The sequence below is a fragment of the Furipterus horrens genome, unplaced genomic scaffold (genome assembly GCF_987537825.1).
Source record: "Furipterus horrens unplaced genomic scaffold, mFurHor1.1.pri manual_scaffold_17, whole genome shotgun sequence".
Lineage (NCBI taxonomy): Eukaryota > Metazoa > Chordata > Mammalia > Chiroptera > Furipteridae > Furipterus > Furipterus horrens.
This window is the reverse complement of record NW_028327187.1, coordinates 49,759,611-49,780,979: the sequence shown is the minus strand read 5'-3', so window position 1 is coordinate 49,780,979 and position 21,369 is coordinate 49,759,611. Positions and strand designations below refer to the sequence as shown.

At 40.0% G+C, this 21,369-nt stretch overlaps 2 protein-coding genes across 4 annotated transcripts in view; one reads left to right on the top strand and one right to left on the bottom strand.

The window, feature by feature from the left end:
• Positions 1–21,369, top strand: part of TMEM164 (transmembrane protein 164) — a 272,899-nt gene that overhangs the window by 236,444 nt on the left and 15,086 nt on the right. The window contains exon 7 of one of the 3 annotated variants that reach the window (XM_090265430.1): positions 1,678–1,789. The exons of the other annotated variants lie outside the window; for them this stretch is intronic. Coding sequence (XP_090121556.1) covers positions 1,678–1,789 — 112 coding nt within the window. The remainder of the gene's footprint in view (positions 1–1,677; positions 1,790–21,369) is intronic. 3 annotated transcript variants of the gene reach the window in all.
• Positions 19,249–21,369, bottom strand: part of AMMECR1 (AMMECR nuclear protein 1) — a 133,151-nt gene continuing 131,030 nt past the window's right edge. Inside the window, exon 6 of the mRNA XM_090265423.1 lies at positions 19,249–19,672. Coding sequence (XP_090121549.1) covers positions 19,558–19,672 — 115 coding nt within the window. The 3' untranslated portion in view covers positions 19,249–19,557. The remainder of the gene's footprint in view (positions 19,673–21,369) is intronic.

Below are 21,369 nucleotides of genomic sequence, written 5' to 3'. Positions count from 1 at the left end.
TTTGACAGAAGTTAACACCCTTTCATGATGAAATCTTTAGCAAGCTAGATAGGCAAGTTCCTTAACGTGATAAAAGGCATACATGTAAAACCCACAGCTAACATACTCATTGGTGAAAGACTGTAAGTTTCCCCCTGAGATCAGAAACAGGATGAGGATGTCTGCCTTCCTCTTCTATTCAACATTGGAAGTCCAAGCTAGAGCAATTAGGCAAGAGAAAAAAAATCAAAGGTATCCAAATTGGGAAGAAGTAAAACTATATTCACAGATGAATGGAGGGGCGGCAAATGTAGGTTTACTGTTGTAAGTATGCAAAATGGTTTCCCCTTATGCTATTTGTTAATTATTGTATTATTTTATATGTGAACAACTGTAAACCTACCTTTTCCCACACCTGTGTATATATTCCCATTAAATGCACACACAGAAAAACTACTCAAGTAAATAAGCAAGCAAGCAAGAAAGAAAGAAAAAAAAAAGGAAGGAAGGAAAGAAGGGAAAGAAAGTTAGTTTCAGGGTGTAAGATCAACAAATAAAAATCAGTTGTTTCTATATGCCAATACTGAGCAATCTGAGGAGGAAGTTAAGAAAACAATTATATTTAGAATAGCATCCAAAAGAATAAAATACCTAGGAATAAATTTAGCCTTGGAAGTAAAAGGCTTATACATTGAAAATTACAAAATATTCCTGAAATAAATTAAATAAATGGAAAGGCATCTCATACTCACAGATTGGAGGACCTAACATTGTTAATATGCCAATGCAGTTATGTGCTGCGTAACGATGTCTTGGTCAATGACGGATTGCATGCACATCAGTGGTATAGCCTTGGTGCATAGTAGGCTATACCATCTAGATTTTTGTAAGTGAACTCTATGATGTTTGCACAGTGATGAAATGACCTAATGACCAGTTTGTCAGAACATATCCCCATTGTTAAGTAGTGTGTGGCTATAGTCCCTAATGTGGTCTACAGATTCGATGCAATCCCTATAAAAATTTCAAATTATTTCTTTTGTGGAAATGGAAAAGCCAATTCTCAAACTTATAAGGAATCTTAAGTATCCTTGAGTAGCCCAAACAATAGTGAAAAAGAAAAGCAAGGCAGGAAGACTCACACTTCCCAATTTCAAAGCTTATTACAAGCTAGAGTAAATCAAAACAATGTTGTACTGGCATAAGGATAGACATACAGACAAATGAAATAGAATTGAGAGTCCAGAAATAAACCCAGACATCTACCATCAGTTGATTTTCAGCCAGGGTACCAAGACCATTCAGTGAGTGAAATAACAGTCTTTTCAACAAATTATATGGGAAAAATGAATAATCACACTTTTAACAAATGAAGTTGGACTCCAACCTTACACCATATTAAAAAAATAACCCAAAATAGGTCAACAGTGGGAACATGGGGGAGGGGTGAGGGGAGGCTGCGCTTTCAGGCTCCTGAGACCCGTCTACAGTTTGGGCTAATTGCAGACAGAACATCTCAGTGAGCAGCTGGACACTGGCAGGAGTCGAGCCTTGGCACTGCTGCATTAGAGAAAAACCATCTGGGAATGACCTGTTTAGTGAGGATAGCTGAGGAAAAGGGGACGAAACGGGATTCCTGACTGGGGTGGCTGCCCGAGCTGTGGCTGAAAGTACACAAAGGCTTTTTGGTGACCATAGGCTACCCCAGAGAGGAGTCGGGAGGAGAGCGGATTTCTGCCTGCTGGCAGAGACGGGACTCGACCAAGTGGCATTGGCGCTGAAGGACAGGAGACAGCGTGCTGCCGGGCAAGTGAGAACATAATTCTCCTTTATATTTTTCTCTAGTGGACTTTGGAGAGGGGAGGAAAGTTTGGGGGTGGTAGGTCATTCTTGAGGAGCGCAGGCGCAGAGGCGCGCTCATCCACTCCCCAACCTTACCCTTGGGTCACGGGGGCACACATAGGGAAGTGCCCTCATTCACTGGCCCAGGTGCGCAGGGCCGTAAGTCCAGGTTCCCCTCGGACACTCCCCAATGGACATAAGATCAGTGCCCCAACGGGCGCAGGGAGGGCCCACTGAACACGCAGAGGACCGTGCGCAGACACCCCTAGCCAGCTCCAGTGGGTACCAGGCCCCAGGCCGGAAAGCCAGACCACTAGCTCAGGCTCTGTTCGTGCCCGCCCAGATGGGTGAGGGAAGGTAGGCAGCTGCGGCGCCGGAACATCGGGCGGCAGCGACTCACAGATGCTCACTTCCACTGTGCACAAGTGTCTGGGGCCCTGCCCTAAGAGGAGAGAGACCAACTCCCAGAGCTTGGCTCAGCAGGACTAAGGGCACGGGCACGCGAGCGCGAAAACACCTTGGCCCGGCTACAATATGCGCCAATCGCGGGGCAAGCTCTCGGGCCGCCCCGTGCGTGCAGGGGCGCATGCGCCAGGACACCTCAGCTGGCTCCAGCGGGCAGCAAGAGAGCGCGCCATGCTGGCCACCACGGGCGCACACCATTGCTGCAAGGAACAAGAACCTCTGAACTGCCACACTAGACCAGCTGTGGACTCAGAAAAACAAGACGACACACCAAGGCTGAACTGAAACTCAAGACAAAGTGGATAGAGTGACTCTCAATCAACTAGCCAGAAGGAAGATCCTACCAAAGAACATCTGAAATATAACCAGACAGCATAAACAAACGACATAAAGGGTAACCCAAGAACATCAGGCTCAGGATATCAAAGAGACTGCACCACTGAAACCTCCAGATCTCCCATAAAGAATCTCACACCACAAAGGAGGGAAGTCAAAGCAGACCATCCCCCCCAAAAAATAAAAACAAACAAGAGGAAATCAACATGGTAAGACGCCAAAATAACCCCTCAATGAAAAGAAAAGAGGAATCCTCAGAAAGAGAGGTAGATGAAATAGACATAGCCCAAATGTCAGGCATGGAATTCAAAACAATGGTAGTAAAGAAGCTCAATATACTCGACAACCTTAAAAACAACTATGACAACCTCCAAGGAAGTTACCAGCAGCTCCAAGAAAATTACAGGGAACTTGCAGAGAACTACACCAGCATAAAAAAAGACACAGAAACTATTAACAAGAACCAGGAAGAAATGAAGAATTCAGTCTCTGAACTGAAAAACACAGTAGAATCAGTCAAAAGCAGACTGAATGAAGCAGAGGATCTGATTAGTGAGTTAGAAGATAATGTAGAGAAAAACTCCCAGACAATACAGCAAAATGAAAAAAGATTAAAAAAATATGAACAATATGTAAGGGAATTACAGGATAGCATGAGAAGAAATAATATCAGGATCATCGGAATTAGAAAGGGAGAAGAAAAGGAGCATGGAATTGAAAAACTGAAAGGAGAAATAGTGACAGAAAATTTTCTGAACCTGATGAGAGAAAAAGTTATACAAGTTCAGGAAGCACAGAGAGTTCCAATGAAGAGGAACCCCCCAAAACCCACTCCAAGGCACATCATAATTAAAATGGCAACATTCCAAGACAAAGAGAGAATCCTAAAAGCAGCAAGAGAAAAACAGCAAATAACATACAAGGGAGCTCCGATAAGGCTATCAACTGATTTCTCAACAGAAACATTACAAGTCAGAAGGGAATGGTCAAAAATAATTCAAGCAATGAAAAACAAAGGCCTACAACCAAGAATACTCTACCCAGCAAGGCTCTCATTCAAAATAGAAGGTGAAATTAGGAGTGTCTCAGACAAAGGAAGACTAAAAGAATACATCTCCAGCAAACCAGCATTGCAAGAGATGCTAAAGGGAGTGTTCTAAGAAAAAAGAAGAAGAAAAAAAAAAAGAGTAGAGGAACAGAGGTACAAAGGGAAATGAATAAATACACGTCAATAATAACCTTAAATGTAAATGGATTAAATGCTCCAATTAAAAGACATAGGGTAACGGAATGGATTAAAAAAACAGGACCCACATATTTGCTGTCTACAAGAAACACACCTCAAAACAAAAGATTTACACAGACTGAAAGTAAAGAGATATAAAAAAATATTCCAAGCAAACGGACCGGAAAAAAAAGCCGGGGTAGCAGTCCTCATATCAGACAAAACAGATTTCAAAGCAAGGGCAATAAAAAGAGACAAAGGACATTTCGTAATACTTAAAGGAACAATCCATCAAGAAGATATAACACTGATAAACATATATGCACCCAACATAGGAGCACCCAAATACATAAAGCAAATACTAGAAGACCACAAGAAGGATATCAACAACAACACACTCATAGTAGGGGACTTCAACACTCCATTATCAACAATAGACAGATCACCAAAGCAAAGAAACACCAAGGATATACAGGCATTGAACAACACACTAAACCACATGGACCTAACTGATATATATAGAACTTTCCACCCCAAAGAAGCAAAATATACATTATTTTCAAATGCACATGGGACATTTTCAAAGATAGACCACATGATAGGACACAAAACAAGCCTCAACAAATTCGAGAAAATTGAAATCATATCAAGCATCTTTTCAGACCACAATACCTTGAAACTAAAAATCAACCTCAGAGAAAAAAATCAAAGACATCCAAACTCATGGAGATTGAATAGCATGCTATTAAATAATGAATGGGTTAACAATGACATCAAATAAGAAATCAAGAAATTTCTAGATACTAATAATGAGCACACAACAGTCCCAAACCGTGGGACACAGCAAAAGCAGTCCTGAGAGGGAAGTTCATAGCAATACAGGCATATCTGAAAAGGATAGAAGATTCTCAAATAAAAAATCTAACCCTAAAGCCACAAGAACTAGAACAACAAAAACAAACAAAGCCTAGGGCAAAAAGAGGGAAGGAAATCACCAAGATCAGAGCAGAAGTAAATGACATAGAGACTAAACAATCCAAAAGATCAACAAAACTAGGAGCTGGTTCTTCAAAAAAATAAACAAAATCGACAAGCCTCTAGCCAGTCTAATCAAGAAAAAAAGAGAGAAGACCCAAATAAACAAAATCATAAATGAAAGAGGAGAAATCACGACTGATACCACAGAAATACAAATAATAGAAATTACTACAGACAACTGTATGGCAAGAAATTTGACAATCTAGAACAAATGGACGAATTTCTAGAAACATATAACCTTCCAAAACTGAATCAAGAAGAAGTGGAAAGTCTCAACAGACCAATAACAAAGAAGGAAATTGAAACAGTAATCCAAAATCTCCCTGCACACAAAAGCCCTAGACCGGATGGCTTCACAGGCGAAATCTACAAAACATTTAGGGAACAACTAACTCCTATCCTCCTCAAACTATTCCGAAAAATCCAAGAAGAAGGGAAAATCTCAAACTCTTTCTATGAAGCCAGTATTATCCTAATCCCAAAACCAGGTCAAGACACAACAAAGAAAGAAAACTACAGGCCAATATCACTGATGAACATAGATGCTAAAATCCTCATCAAAATATTGGCAAACAGGATCCAGCAATACATCAGAAAGATCATACACCACAATCAAGTGGGATTCATCCCAGGGATGCAAGGATGGTTTAATATTCGCAAATCAATAAATATAATACATAATCTAAACAGAATGAAAGACAAAAATCACATGATCATATCAATAGAAGCAGAAAAAGCATTTGATAAAGTACAACACCCATTTATGATGAAAAACACTCAGCAAAATGGGAATAGAGGGAGCATACCTTAACATAATTAGGGCTATATATGAGAAACCTGAAGCCAATATCATACTCAATGGACAAAAACTGAAAGCATTCCCACTGAAATCAGGAACTAGACAAGGCTGTCCACTCTCCCCACTTCTATTCAACATAGTGTTGGAAGTCCTAGCCACAGCAATAAGACAAGAAAAAGAAATAAAAGGCATCCAAATTGGGAAAGAAGAAGTAAAACTATCATTATATGCAGATGACATGATAGTATACCTAGAAAACCCTATAAACTCCACTAAAAGACTACCCGATATAATAAGTGAATTTGGCAAAATAGGGTACAAAATTAATATACAGAAATCGAAGGCATTTCTGTACACCAACAATAAAATATCGGAGAGAGAAGCAAAAAAGAAAATACCATTTACTATAGCAACAAGAAAAATAAAATACCTAGCAATAAACTTAACCAAAGAGATAAAAGACCTGTACACTGAAAATTACGCAACATTGAAGAAAGAAATTAAGGAAGATACAAATAAATGGAAGCAAATACAATTTCTTGGATGGGAAGAATCAACATCATCCAAATGGCCATACTACCCAAAGCAATTTACAGATTCAATGCAATCCCTATTAAAATACCAATGACATATTTCACTGACCTAGAACAAATACTCCAAAATTTCATATGGAACCAAAAAAGACCCCGAATAGCAAAAGCAATCTTGAAACAGAAGAACACAGCAGGAGGAATCATGATACCAGACATCAAACAATACTACAAAGCCACTGTGATCAAAACAGTCTGGTACTGGCATAAGAACAGACATATAGATCAGTGGAACAGAATAGAGAGTCCAGAAATAAATCCAGGACTATACAGTTAACTAATATTTGATAAAGGAGGAAGGAACATAAAATGGAGTGAGAAGAGCCTCTTTAACAAATGGTGCTGGGAGAACTGGACAGGGACGTGCAAAAAAATGAAACTAGACCACCAACTTAAACCACACACGAGAATAAACTCAAGATGGATCAAAAACTTAAACATAAGCCATGACACCGTAAAAGTCCTAGAGGAAAACATAGGCAGGAAAATTTCAGATATCACACATAACAATTTCTTCACGGATACATCTCCTAAAGCAAGAGAAATAAAGGAAAAAATAAACAAATGAGATTACATCAAACTAAAGAATTTCTGCTCAGCAAAAGAAAACATCATCAAGATGAAAAGGAAAGCAACCATATGGGTAAATGTATTTGCCAATGACATCACAGACAGGGGACTGATCTCAAAAATATATAAAGAGCTGATACGACTCAACATCAAGAAAACAAACAACCCAATTAAAAAATGGGCAAAGGACCTGAACAAACACTTCTCCGAAGAGGACATACAGAAGGTCCATAGACACATGAGGAAATGCTCAACATCATTAGCCATCAGGGAGATGCAAATAAAAACCACAATGAGATACCATTTTACACCAGTCAGAATGGCAATCATCAACAAATCAACAAGCAACAAGTGCTGGCGAGGATGTGGAGAAACGGGAACCCTACTGCACTGTTGGTGGGAATGCAGACTGGTACAGCCACTATGGAAAACAGTATGGAATTACCTCAAAAAACTAAAAATGCAACTGCCTTTTGAACCAGCGATTCCACTACTAGGATTATACCCGAAGAATCTTGAAACACCAATTCAAAAGAACTTAAGCACCCCTATGTTCATTGCAGCCCTGTTTACAATAGCTAAGTGCTGGAAACGACCGAAGTGCCCATCTGTAGGTGAGTGGATCAAAAAACTGTGGTACATTTACACAATGGAATACTATGTTGCAGAAAGAAAGAAGGAACTCCTGCTATTTGCAACAACATGGATGGAACTAGAGAGAATTATGCTTAGTGAAATAAGCCAGGCAAAGGAAGAAAAATACCATATGATATCACCTAATACAGGAAACTAAAGAACAACACAAACAAAAGAATTAAATAGAACAAAGCAGAATAGCAGTCAATAGGGGGGAGAGGGGAGGGAGAGAAGGGGGATAAGTAAGGGAAGGGTTTAGTCAAAGAACGTGTATAAAAGACTCATGGACATGGACTACGGGGAGGGATATGATTGCGGGAGAGGGGGTGGGCTGCGTTGGGGAGAGAAGTGGGGAAAAAATGGGACAATTGTAATTGAAAAACCAAAAAGAAAAAAATAAAAATTAAATTAAAAAGGTTTATGGAAAAAAAATAGGTCAACAACCTAAATATAAGGGCTAAACTTATTAGAAGAAAACAAAGGGCAACGGATTCTCAGATTTGACACCTAAAACGAAAGCAACAAAAGAAAAAATAGATAAATTGGGCATCACAAAAATTAAAAACTTTTGTTCATCACAAGACATTATCAAGGATGTGAAAAAGACTAACTATGGAATGGGAGAAAATATTTTCAAGTCATTTACCTGGTAAGGGTTTAATATCTTGAATATATTAAAAAATTCTTACAACACAACAACAAAAGGACAAACAACTCAATAAAAACTGAGCAAAGGACTTGAGTAGACATTTCTCCAAAAGACCAATAAACATGTAAGATATTCAACATCACTGACTAGTAAAGAAAAGCAATTCAAAACCTCAATGAGATTCTATTTCACATCCACTAGGACATCTGTAACCAAAAAGACAGATAATAACAGTATTGGTGAGGATCTGGAGAACTTGGAAACTTCATATGTTATTGATGGGAATGTAAAATGGTGCATGCAGTCCCTACGGTTAACAGTTTGATGGTTCCTTAAAAAACAGCATAGAATTATTATATGATCCAGCAATTCCTTGCCCAAGAGGAATGAAAACATATATACACACACTTAGTCACACATGTTTATAGTAGCATTATTCATAAAAGCCAAATGGTTTAAACAGCCCAATGTCTACCAAAGGATGAATGTATAAACCACAATTTTTGTAATATTATTCAGCCATAAAAATGAGCAAAGTACTGAGACATTGCTACAACTTGAATGAACCTTGAAAATAGTATGCTAAGAAGCCAGTGATGAGATCACACGTATGATATGTCCAATTGTATGATATATCCAATTGTATGATATATGCAGATTAAGCAAATTCAGAGAGACAGAAAGATCAGGGGTCACTTAAGGATGGAAAAGGGAGGAATGGGGAGCAGCCTTTTAATGAGGATGGGGTGTTTTCATGGAGTGATGAAAAAGTTTTAAAACCAGAGAGAGCCAGTGCTTGCACAACATTGTAAGTACGCCTAATACCACTGAATTGTATACTTTAAAGTGGTTAATTGTATGTTATGTGAATTTCATTTCAAGAAAAGATAATGTTAAAAAGGGGGTGGAAAGAAAGGAGTTTCTTTTTAACCTTCAAGTGACTTGTGCATCCACCCTGCTTACAGGAATCACTGTGTAACCTTCTCTAGCCCAAAGGGCATTGTCTACCCTTTCCCAGCATAGGGCTGATTCAGCAATTTCTATTTAACCTCGTTCAAGACCACAGATTCTTCTGGAATGGTACAAACCCCACAGGAACAATCCCATCCTGTTTGAACAACCAGGTTAGCACTTATTCCCCTTTAAATTCCATCATTTGTGAGTACAATGGACCACATATGCTAGGTAAGATAAACAAGAACCAAGTCACCAAGAAGCATGATTTCATATACAGAGGTCACTATTGCCATCCACTGTCCCTGACCACAATTCTGGGAAAGAGGGCATTGCTGTGGCCTATGCCAGCAGGGTGGCAATGTCTCCACACAAAAGTTCCTGGAATTCATTTGAATGTTTAAAGTAGAGAAAGTTTAGGGAAATGTTTGCATTACTCACATGTCAAAAAGATGGGACTTTCCCACTCTTTCCCATCCACCATACCCTTTCTATTCTGCTAGGATTATGTAGGAGTAGGGAATATATCTGGCCAACTCTGTCTCTATGCTGATACACACAAATCCACTTACATATGTTGACACACACAGTAACCTTAGATCAATTCAGAATACTATTTAGATGGAATTGCTAGTTTGATGAAAAGGGGCTATAGCAACTCCTAGTTTCAAATCTGCCTGCTGTTCAGGCAATAGCTACAACTCTCTGCAGCTTCCTGTCAGTTAAAATGTGATTTAAACATTCTATTGTGTGCTAGTTGTGTTTCCTGTTTTACAATACCAAGTTTAATACTGCCTTCCTGCCCTTTCTTAGGTAGCAGGTGATTCAGAAAGTTATTCTGATTTCCTTCTCTGGGTGGTCTTTCTCCTTCTACCCCATGAATGGATCTTTTCCCCTATGGGGTAATTTTTCAACCAGTAGGCATGCTATAAACTTTCTTCTTAGGCCTCAAGGCAGCTTCTTAGAGCAAAGGGTCTGGTATCGACCTGTGCTGTTCTCTCTCTCCTGATCATGGGAAAGGCCTGATGCCCTTTAGAGGGCAGCTTCGCAGTAAGAAACACGACTTTCAGCCACTAAGTGCCATTCTACATGTATATAAATATGTTTCTTATACAATCACATAATTTCTCTCAACCATCTTACACATTCCTGCTAGGTAAGGAGCAAGACAGCCACATTGTGGGAACAGAAACAATCTCTTCCTTTGCTCACCAAATCATGACCATTCCCAGTGTGGGGTGCTTTTTGCTGTTGACATGTTGGAGGACCAAGGAAATGCCATTTCCCAACAGGGGCAGCCACAACTCTACTCTAATGCCACTCTGAAGTGGAAGCCATTTAGGGAAACCCTGTAGAGCCTGCCGATGTTGTCTGGGCCCTAGAGTGAATGACTCCCAACTAGACCAAACATGTGTGCCCCTCACAATGCTTAGCTCAGAATAGACTGTTCATCTGTATTACAAAATGATACCATAGTCATTCTGAAACGAAGCACGGTGCCATGCCTCTGGGGGTACAGCCACTCGGTAAAATTTGATGGATCACATTGAGCCTGACATTTGGGAGGAAAAGGCCAAAATGGAAAAGGAGATGAAAGGCTCTCAAAACAACTGGGCATGTTGGGGCTCTCGCAGTGGTTTTCAGATTGTCCTGTGGGACCTAGCATTCTGTTGAAATCAACCCAAGTTTCCACAAATACTTGATTCAAAAATTGCAAGTGGTTTGAATGTATAATATTTACAAACTAATAAAAACCAAAAGAACCCTAAAAGAAACACCTCATGCATTACTTTCAGGATGGCAATTGAAGGCCACCAATGGGCTAGTGGGAGCCATCAAGTTGACATGTTTCTGTTCAAACCTCAGGAGTGGTGCTTCTCTCGCTGAACTTCTAGGCCTTCTCAGGTCTTGCTCAGGAGGTTGTGAGTGCACCAGAATTTTACAATTTAGGCCTATACATATGTGTCCACTCTCTTAAAACTATACAAGTAATATATCACCTCTTCTTTGTGCAAATTAGGATCTTCTTGCTGTTGTACAGCCAAAACAGAAAACAAAAATAAAGGGAGCTATAAATGCAATTGTTACCTACCACCCCAATTACAGATTTTTATAGTCATCAAAATAGCCTCGGACTTCTGGCCAAGATGGAGGCCTAGACTGACATGATCCGTCTCCCTCCACAACTAAGAAGGACTACAACTACCGCAAAACCAGAAATAACCGGAAGTTCCAGAAAATAAAGCTACATGGAAGTCCAACGTATGAAGTTATAAACAAGTGGTGCTCGTCCGCATAGGTAGGAGGGGCGAAGCCAGGGTGGAGCGGTCAAGCTGTGCTGGTGGTAGCAGCTGCAGTGACAGGTGGTGGGACGCGGTAAGCACAGATGCCCATATTTAAGGGGAGGCGAAAAGCGCCTGGGAGCTCCCCTAGCTGCAGACCAAACCTGTTGGCTCGCGATTCCAACGCTGGGGAAGGCAGACCCCCATTGCCTTGGACTGTGAGGCCCAGAGGGCGTGGGGACGGAGGAGGAGGCGGCTCCCGGTTTCTCAGCGGAGAGAGAACGGCAGAAACCCATCTTGGACTCCCGCCCCCACACAAAACGCCACAGTGTGGTAAGAAGGGTCACTTGGTAGTGACGGGTGCACGGGGCTCCGCCCCCTATAGCATAGGAGGTGTGACGCTCCGCCCAGGAAGCAAAAACCTGCCAGGATGGAAGGGATAATGATAGAGATCCCAATCACACAGCTGATCAGAAAGCAAATACATGAATTAATGGACGAACAGATAGATAACCTTTCTGAGACTCAGTTCAGAACTATAGTTATAAGACAGCTTACAGAAATAACAGCGGGACTTAATCAAGATGGGGAAGGAATGAAGGCTAGTCCTGCTGAAATGAATGAAAACACATATGAAACAAGTGGTGAGAGAAGGAAAACAAGGGATCAAATCAACAAATCGGAACATAGGAAATGAACAAACAGTCAACCAGTGCAGAAAGAGGAAACGAAGAGTGAGGAATATGATGAGAGGCTCAGAAACCTCTGGGACAACTATAAGAGACCGAGCATCTGAATTATACGGTTGCTGGAAGGTGAAGAAGAACTAGAAATTGAAAAATTATGTGAAAAAATAATGAACTAGAACTTCCCTAACTTGGGGAAGGAAATAGACTTACAGCTCAAGGAAGCACAGAGAGTTCCAAAACAACTGGACCCAGGGAGAACCACACCAAGACACATTATAGTCAAAATGTCAAAAAGACAAAGAGAAAATCTTTAAAGCAGCAAGAGAGAAGAAGAGAATTATGTACAAAGTGGTCCCAATTAGACTATCAGCTGATTTCTCAAAGGAGACTCTGCAGGCAAGAAGGGACTGGCAAGAAATATTCAAAATAATGAAAAGCAAAAACCTACAACCACTATGACTCTATCCAGCAAAGCTGTCATTCAGAATAGAAGGGCAGAGAAAGTGCTTCCAGGACAAAGTAAAACTGAAGGAGTTCATTAGATCCAAACCACTGTTATATGAGATGTTAAAGGGACTTGTTTAGAAGAAGGAGGACCAAAACTATGAGCATTAAAATGAAAACTGTATCACAACCAACAACAGAAGGTAGGGAATTGAAACAAAGGCAAACTAAGTAGGCAATGAGAATGGGAAAAGAATTATAGGTATGGAGAACATATAGGGAGGAGGTCAGCGGGAAGAGGGAAGGGGGGAAAGGGAGGGAGATGATGCAGGAATTAAGCATAGTAGGAGGGAGTGGAATAGACAGGAAGTTGTTGAGAAGAACTATATGTACAACCAATGGGCATGGACTAAGTCAGGGGGGACAACTGGAGGGAGGGGAGGTCACTGGGTGGAGGGGAGCAGAGGGAAAAGAAATTGGGACAACCGTAACAGCATAATCAATAAAACATATTTTAAAAAATAGCCTCATCATTCTCATGAACTTAATAACTGTTATACGTTTGCACTTTATAACAATGAGATACGGCTCTTAATCTAGTATTTTTAACATTGAGGGGCCAGCTAAGATTTTGAGTAAAAAGCAAAGAGGTTCTTTCACCATGGAGGGAGACTAAAGGCTGAACAAATTACTAGTGCCTGTGACTTGCCTGTGTCCTTTTAGAATGGGAGCATCCGCTCAAGGACACCAGGGCTAGCAGTGAGCACAGAGGCACATAATACAGCCGCTGCCCAGCCGCCCAGCATGTGCTCCAGACTTAGTGCATCACACATCTAACCTCTCTCGAACTAATGGGGATCATCTGTCGTGATGGAAATCAGCAAGTGCGGGTCGGTGTTTGTTTATATAAAGTACATGCCCCCCACCAGCCCTCTGGGTCAGCCCACTTAAACAATTTGAGATACATAGTCAGTATACACTCTGAACATAATATATTGAGTCATTTTTAAACACAGTTGTAACCAAGTTCTTGGCATGAGGAAATCTGATGGCTTCAGAACAGTGCTTATGACTTAAGGCAGTTTCCTCTGATTCTTCAAAAACTTTCTTTCAGTAAGCTTGGGGTTTGGAACAGGAGATTGTACCATGGCCTATAGGATCACGAAAGGCTTTTTAATGTAGTGGCTAAAGTAGTATGACCCAGGCCTGCTTCACTTGTGTCCTCCTGCTAAACTATTCCTCCTGCAGTTGAAAAGCCATCAGAGCTTAGCCCAAATCCACACTTGTCTCAGATCATGCAGTTGGAGCTGTGCAGAGTGGGAGAAGCCATTATCTGAATGGGCATTCACTGACTCTCCTGACTGGCAGCTCTGAATCCAGATGTGATTTCCTCACAGTAGACTTTCCCCAGCTCACACTGAAAAGGTAGTATTTTCCGTCAGCACAGAACAACCATCTGATCCCACACAGCCATGCTTGCCCTCTGAAGCAGTAAGCTATTTAAAAGGTGCCTGGTAGGGCATGGAATCTAAAGAGGAAATGCAGAAACTCTGGGAAGAATTTAGGTAGGTACAGTGTGATCACTGAAGTTGAAATCTGTCCAGACCTTTGAGTTCACCACTAATGCTATAAAAATGAAAGCCGTGGGCTCGTAAAATAATTTCATTGTACTTGAACCTATTAATATTGTCTGAATCATTTAAAAAATCCTGTGTACCATTTAACATGAAGGATGAAACTGGGTAAACATTGAGCAGATGGCTGCCTTAATGGAGCACTATTCAAACCACAATCATACTCCAGGCTCTGAGATGGCTGCTTTTTGTCACTATGATTGACATAAGCATGTGTCATCAAATTCACATGTGTCATCAAATTCACATGGAAATGGAGCTTTGGGGCAATGTAAAGAGAAAATTGCCCTGCATATATTCACTAGCAATTAATCATGAAATATGCATGATGAAACTGAGAGGCAAATGGTTTAGAAAAAGCCAAACTACTTCAACAATGTCCTTGGTAGCCTTTCCATAGAGGAGGATAAGGCAACAGATGACAGAGGCATCCCAGCAAGAGACTCCTTTCTTGCTGCTGGCTCTTCTCTGGCCCTGGAAAGTCAGGAGCACCAGTTGCCCTGCCACATATACTTAGACATTCTCCTCAGGCTTACACTGGGAACAGAGTTCATCTTACCCCACCCTGAAGCTGGAAAAGTAACAGGTAGTAAGTTTATGTGCGGTATGTCTGGTGTGTATATGAATGTGTACCAGCATTTTCAGATTCTCTCCTGTACTGAGAAAATGTCATGGACTTGATGGCAAAAGAAAAGCTTCCCACCTCATGAGATGGTTTCACTGGATGGTACAGGTACTGCCATGAACCGGCTTACAAAGAGGAAACACCCCATAACACACTGAAGAAATTTGGAGTGGGCTTAAGCATAGCTAAGTGGCTCCAGAAATTCAAGTGTGATGCTTGTCTCAGATTCATGACCAGGGCAGTGTCCAACAAAGGTTAGACTGCCTCACCAAGCCTGGGCTCAGGGCCAGGCAAGATGATGATGTGGCAAACCACATGGTAGGGAGCAGCTGCAGGCAGGGGAGGTGTTCCAGGTGCCAGTGGAAAGAAATTGATGCCAGTTCCTAAGTATATTATTTCAAAGTCTTCATCTGGGAATGTTTTAATAAGAAGTACCCACAAGACCAACAGCCAATGATAAGGCAGGTTAAGAAAGAAACAAGAAATGGTAACTCAGTTTTAACATTTTATTGGGTAAATGATTTTAAAGGTAATAACAATAGTGTCAAAACTACTACAATATCTTTCCACAGCCATACCTACCAGACCCACATAAACCTTCTCATTTTTCCTTTTGCTCATTTTTAATAGTTTAAAGCCATACATGTCATATAAAATGCCCACTTCCAATAGTTTCATCAAACTATTAAGCAATTAATGTGGAAGAAGGATCTAGTTAGACTTGAAGGGGTTTCAGGTAATCTGTGATGTCGTACTGGAATCAAAAAACAGGTTCCTAAGAAAGAAGGAAAAGCTACTCCAGGTAGCTTTTGCTCATTACAAGTCTCATTATGGCATCACCAAAAATTCATTATGCTGGTGACCGATTCAAAGTGATTTGGGGGAACATATACAACACTAAAATAACTTAGAAACTAGATCCAAATATTTCAAAAGTAATCAACTTTGATATACAAAAACAGTCAGAGGTGGTTACAAAAGTGTTTTCTCAGTGTGTCTATGTACCAGCGCAGTTACTGGGCCTAGAGCAAAATAAAAGGTTTATTTTCTTCTGAAACAGTAATAAAAAAACAAGGAAAACATATCTTTGTATATAAAGGATAAATGCTGGTCTTAAGAATAATGTAATCAGAAACCCTTAAATCGAGAGGCACACAATGGGTTTCCGCTTTTAAAAAATAAAAGGAAAGTCACCAGTTTATTTAAATGGAGGAGGTGCTCCTACCCCCAAATAAACTTAATTCAATTTAACATCACTAGCAAAAATCACTTAGAAACTGTACAAAAATAAAAAAGTTAACACATTTAATCCTGCAAGGTTTTTGTAAGGACTGGAAGGCAGGCTCTTGGAGCAGCATTTGGGCATGGCTGGGGGCTTCTTTGGTTTGATCTAACACACATAAGAGATGGAACCTATTCCAGGTGACAGTTTCAAATTTCTTGCACATTTGAAGACATAAAAAGAGGCCAGTATACAAACTCCCAGTGTGCTGGGCATTGGGACTGTATGCATGGGACTGAAAATCTTATAACTGCTTCAAGTGGGGTGGGGGGAAAAGAGCAAGCCTTGCACTTTCTCCATCAATGACATTGACCTCTCACGGTAAAGGGGACTGGAAAGAGTAGTAGCACGTTCTTGTGCAGTCAGAAGGCCACTTAATGGGGGGGGGGGCAGAATTGTTCTTTTAGAATCTGGTACCTGGCTGACCTTGTTTAAGAACAAGAAAACCCTTCCAGAAATGGAAGCCTTTTGCTACATATCAAAGTAAAATGCGTACTATTTTCCAAGAGGAAAAATACCCAGTTGCATTTGAAAGTGGAAAACATAAATGGAACTAATTAACATTTAAAGGGGGGGGCTATGTAAACTTTGTGCTACTCAAATGAAGTTCAAGTATTACTTCTGAGCTGTTTAAAGATCACTGAACTTATACAATATACTGGTGATGAGTGCAATTCACATTTGTGTTTCTGAACAAATAAACCACAACTGGCTAGAACACAACCTGTGCAATTAGAATCTTTGTCGGAGTTAAAAACACATGCTACATATTTCAACATGTTCAAAGGTAATTCAAACCACATAGTTAACATTTTGTAATACACGACAAAGGTGAAAGGGTCTAGCATTTGTTTGAAGCACGCCATTACAGTTTGTAGAACACCCTTTACACTACAAAATCTTTTAGTCAACAGCTACTTAGAGACAAAAATGCACTGTGCATTCATTTGAATACAAAAGGAGACAAAACTATCCTTTTTCCCCAAGCCGTGGTGGGAAATATTGCTGACCTCGTCCTCTGAAGCCTGCAGGATGGTTATTTCTTCAGTATAATATTATTACACTGGTAAGAAAATCTGTATAACATCTGCATATATCAAGAAATTTTAAAAATCTGATATGATTTTAGAGTCCGCATGACCAGTCACGTGACCTGCTCAAGCTTGATTAGCACCGTTAAATACATAAACACACATATGCATGTATGTATGTGTAAGTATATGTATACACACATATGTATGTAATAAATCTTTTCTTTAGAAAAAACTTCTAACCATGAGCTCAACCAGGATGAGGAGCCTGTTGAACTGATGAGATGATGGATAAGATGGATCAATATTGGTCTATTTTGTCTCTCAGTTTGTTTTACTTTTTTTGCAGCAGACAATATCATTCAGCTTGTGCTCAGTTTCCCTATAAGGGCAAGAAAAAGTTTCCATCAGGTAGCCACTTGTTTTTATACTGAAAGACTAATCTGCTCCAAAATGCTCCCAAGTAGAAATGAAAGGACTCAAATCCCTTTCTAAAATCCAACAGCTAGCATTTTCTGACTAATCTCTAGGTTCAATGGAACTGGCTACCGAGATTGCATTTCAGGCTAACAATTGGCTTCTTAGTTAAGGCATCACAACTGAAAATGGTTGTTTCAACGACGGATGCTGTGGATGAAGAATACCAACAAACTTCTAAGAACTCTCATCAAAAACTAAAGCAGTTTGTTTTGCCACAGTGGAGAGCAAAAGGAATTTAGCCAATTATCTCACAAACTAGAAAAGGGTTTTTGGAATTTTGAACTAGCAGTCTGTCACTTGTCACAGCAACTATATGTATAAGAAATGCCATTAGATATTCAGTGACATCTCATACTTTTCAACTATATATTCTGCACCATAGTGATATTCACCTCTTGATATACTGGTTTCCTGTTTGAAAAAAATATGTGTGTATGTGTGTGTGTGTGTATATATCTGTGTGTGTGTGTATATATATATATATATAAATGCGCGTGTACACACACACACACACACACACACACATTTGCTACCATAAATTGAAGGTAATCTTTCTCCAAAGTCCTGTCATTTTTCCTGGGGATATACATATGGACCTCCTACTGACATTAGGAAGTTCTCTTTGCATGCATCATGGGAAGCCTAGCCCTGCAAATGATCTCGGCTCTAACAACTACGTCATACCTAAATGCCAACTCCATTTTTATGGGTGTAACATAATATCAATGTAGTAAATGTGTTTCTATCAAAAGTACGTAGTGCAGAAAGATTCAAGCTATTTTATAGTATTTCTAAAACTCCAGTATTGTCCCCATTACAGACATCTGAAATCATGGCATATATGAACTTTTGTTTCACTAGATTATCTTTACCATTTCTTTACATGGTAGCTAACCTTCTCTCTGGCCAACCGTGACTTATTGAAACCTAAAGCTAACAAATTTAAATTAATATACAATAGACTCATGTCTCTTTTTGGTTATTTGCTCAAAATAATTTTTTCAGCTTAAAAAAATACTTAAGCGAAAGGAATTTGTCTAATCTGTTGTTTCACAATATAGAAACAATAAGATTTTACAAGAATATTTCTCTAAATTGCCTTTTTTTCTTACCCCTCTTTAATTCCACTTAATTATATTCTACTCAAAGGCACTAAATTCTGTATCTGCTCTCTTCCTGATATTTGCTGCTTTTCAAAATGATTCCCATAGCATATTTGAAAGGTAGCTTGTACTTTCTTAAAACAGTGTTTTAGTTTGTAAGTTGGTTCTATAAAGTGATGAGGCAGTCTGTCCTGATAGCCAGCACAATGGCATAAATGATTTCTCACTCTCTGTGACAAGCCCTATCATCAACCCTCAAATGTTCTACACCAGAACTAAAGTTCATATATTTTAACCATGGTAAAAACATATACTTAAGGAGTGAAGACCCACATACTAAGCTTTCATAGCAAAATTAATTTTAGACAAATTCAAAAGTAACATACAAATACCTGAATTGCATATGAATTACTCCCAAACTCAGCTATGAAAAATTATCTATCTTACTAAGGAAAACTAAAGAAAAACCTAAGTAAAATCCTTAAAAACTGCACAATTTCTTCCATCCACAGTCAAAAAAAAAAAAAAAAAAAAAAGAACAAAAAGAAGCAAGAAAGAATGAAGGAAAGAAGACAGGAAAGGAAGTCGAGATGGACAGAAAGAAATCTGATTGACATAACAAAGCAAACTTCTATATAGTATTTTAAGAAAAGAACCCCCCTAAAGTGATATATGCTGCAAAAAAAAATCAATGATCTAAAATGATAAAATGTGATCTTAACAAATGCCATCTTCCTACCCGTTACCATGATGACCTTAATTGACTATGTCGAAGTTTCACCACGGCAACGGAAACTATCATCATAAAATGGTACAGTAAAAGAGATAGCTAGACCAAGAAGGGGCAGGGTCTCCTGGGAAGAGGTCTGCAGAGAGGCCCAGTGACTGGTTGTGCGGCTCAGTGTCAGGAATAATGGTTGTATGGTGGAAGGGGATGTCCAATGCCATTTTGGAAATGATGATGCTGGCGATGAGCAAGGTATTCAGCATAGCTCAGGGTCATCTTTTCACTACGGTACCTGAAAGTAAGTCAGGGAAGAGACAAAGTTAACATCAAGAAATAGGTGACCTGACACTATCAGAGCTAGGATGGACCCCGGAGATAATTTTATAAGTCAAGAAATAGAGGCCCAGAAAGGAGCAGTGGCTTGCCGTGTGTCACGCAGCTAATGAATAGAAAAGCTGAGATCAGAACCCAGGAATCCAGAAGTTGAGTCCAGTGCTCTTTTTACTCTACTAGTCCTTGTTTAAACTGTTCTAGAAATCATATTGCCCCCTGATCATCAGTTTGCTAGCGGGGAGGAAAAGAAGAAAGCCACCCTATTACCATCATGTATGCAACTCAATCACTTGACACTTTTTTTTCTGTTATCTTCCATTGCTCCCTCTTTTACCATTTCTTTCTCTCCACACATCTACTCAGGTCTTGCCATTAGGTAAAAACAGTAACGATAAAACCTTTTCTTAATCCTAGTATCCCAAATCCTCTTTTTCTTCATCTCTAGCTTTTCCATTGTCACACTTCTCAAGAGTAATGTGTATTTTCTCATCTCACACTGCTCCTTAGCCCAGTGCATCTTGGCTTCCACTGTCACTCTTTCAAGGACACTGCTCTTTCAGAAGGCCACTCCTCCTGCCGTCATCTTAATTACAATGCTGCTCAGTGCTCCCTTTGTGAAGCTCTCTTGTGCCATGGGTTCTGCAACCCCCCACACCCCTGGCTCCCTCCCTGCCTCTCAGACTGCTCCTTGTGGCTACTCATCCCACTCCTGCCTTGTAGGATTTTCATGCATTTCTACCTTCAGTCCTTTTGGCCCTATGCTCTGTCGCTGTTCAATGAACCCTATCCTCATTGCTTCAACTATATCCTCTCTACAGACTATCCCAAATCACCTCTGTCCATGAGCTCTACACATGCACATTCAGTAACCTACTGGACATTAATATATGGATATCCTAGAAAACACCTGAAGTCTAGAATCAATTCATAAGTATGACTCTCCTCCTGTGGTTCCTCTTTTGGTTAAAGGGATCACCTGGTCCCCTTTATCTAGAGTAAAGCCTTGATTTGTTCTTCTCTCCTATGTCTGACTGATGACCGAGTCCTTTTATTTCTTCCACAATATTTTCTTATCTGTTCTCTCCTTTCCTCCCATCTGACTGCCATGGCTCTTGTTAAGCTTCCCGTTTCTCCAACTTTGGATTGCTGCCAGAGATCCTTAGATAACAGCAAAGTCTTCTAACTTATTTTCTGCTTCCAATTCTAATCTTATACCTCTCCAAATCCACCTGTTTTTAAAAACCTTCAATGGCTACCAATTGCCTATAGAATCAGGTCTAAACTTTGTAGTCTGGAACTCAAGAGCCTTATGATCTGATCCAACCTACCTTCTTTGCCATGTTCTCCTCTAATGACTACCTTCTTATACGTATACTGTAAGACCCGCCAAATTGCACTATTGAACATTCCTCAGAACTTGCTCAGTATTGGTTCTAAGCTACCTACATGTGTTGACTCACAAAGTTTTCTTTTAGGCAATTCTTTTCCTCCCCCATACTCTGCCTGTCAAATATGGCACCTATTTTTTAAGTCTAGGTTCAAATCTATCTCCTCTTTGAAATTTTCTGTTACCCCCAACCCTCCTGGAATTCCTCTTCCCCCACTTTATGAACCCACATCATCCATCACATTCTATCTTATATTAAAAATTGCTTT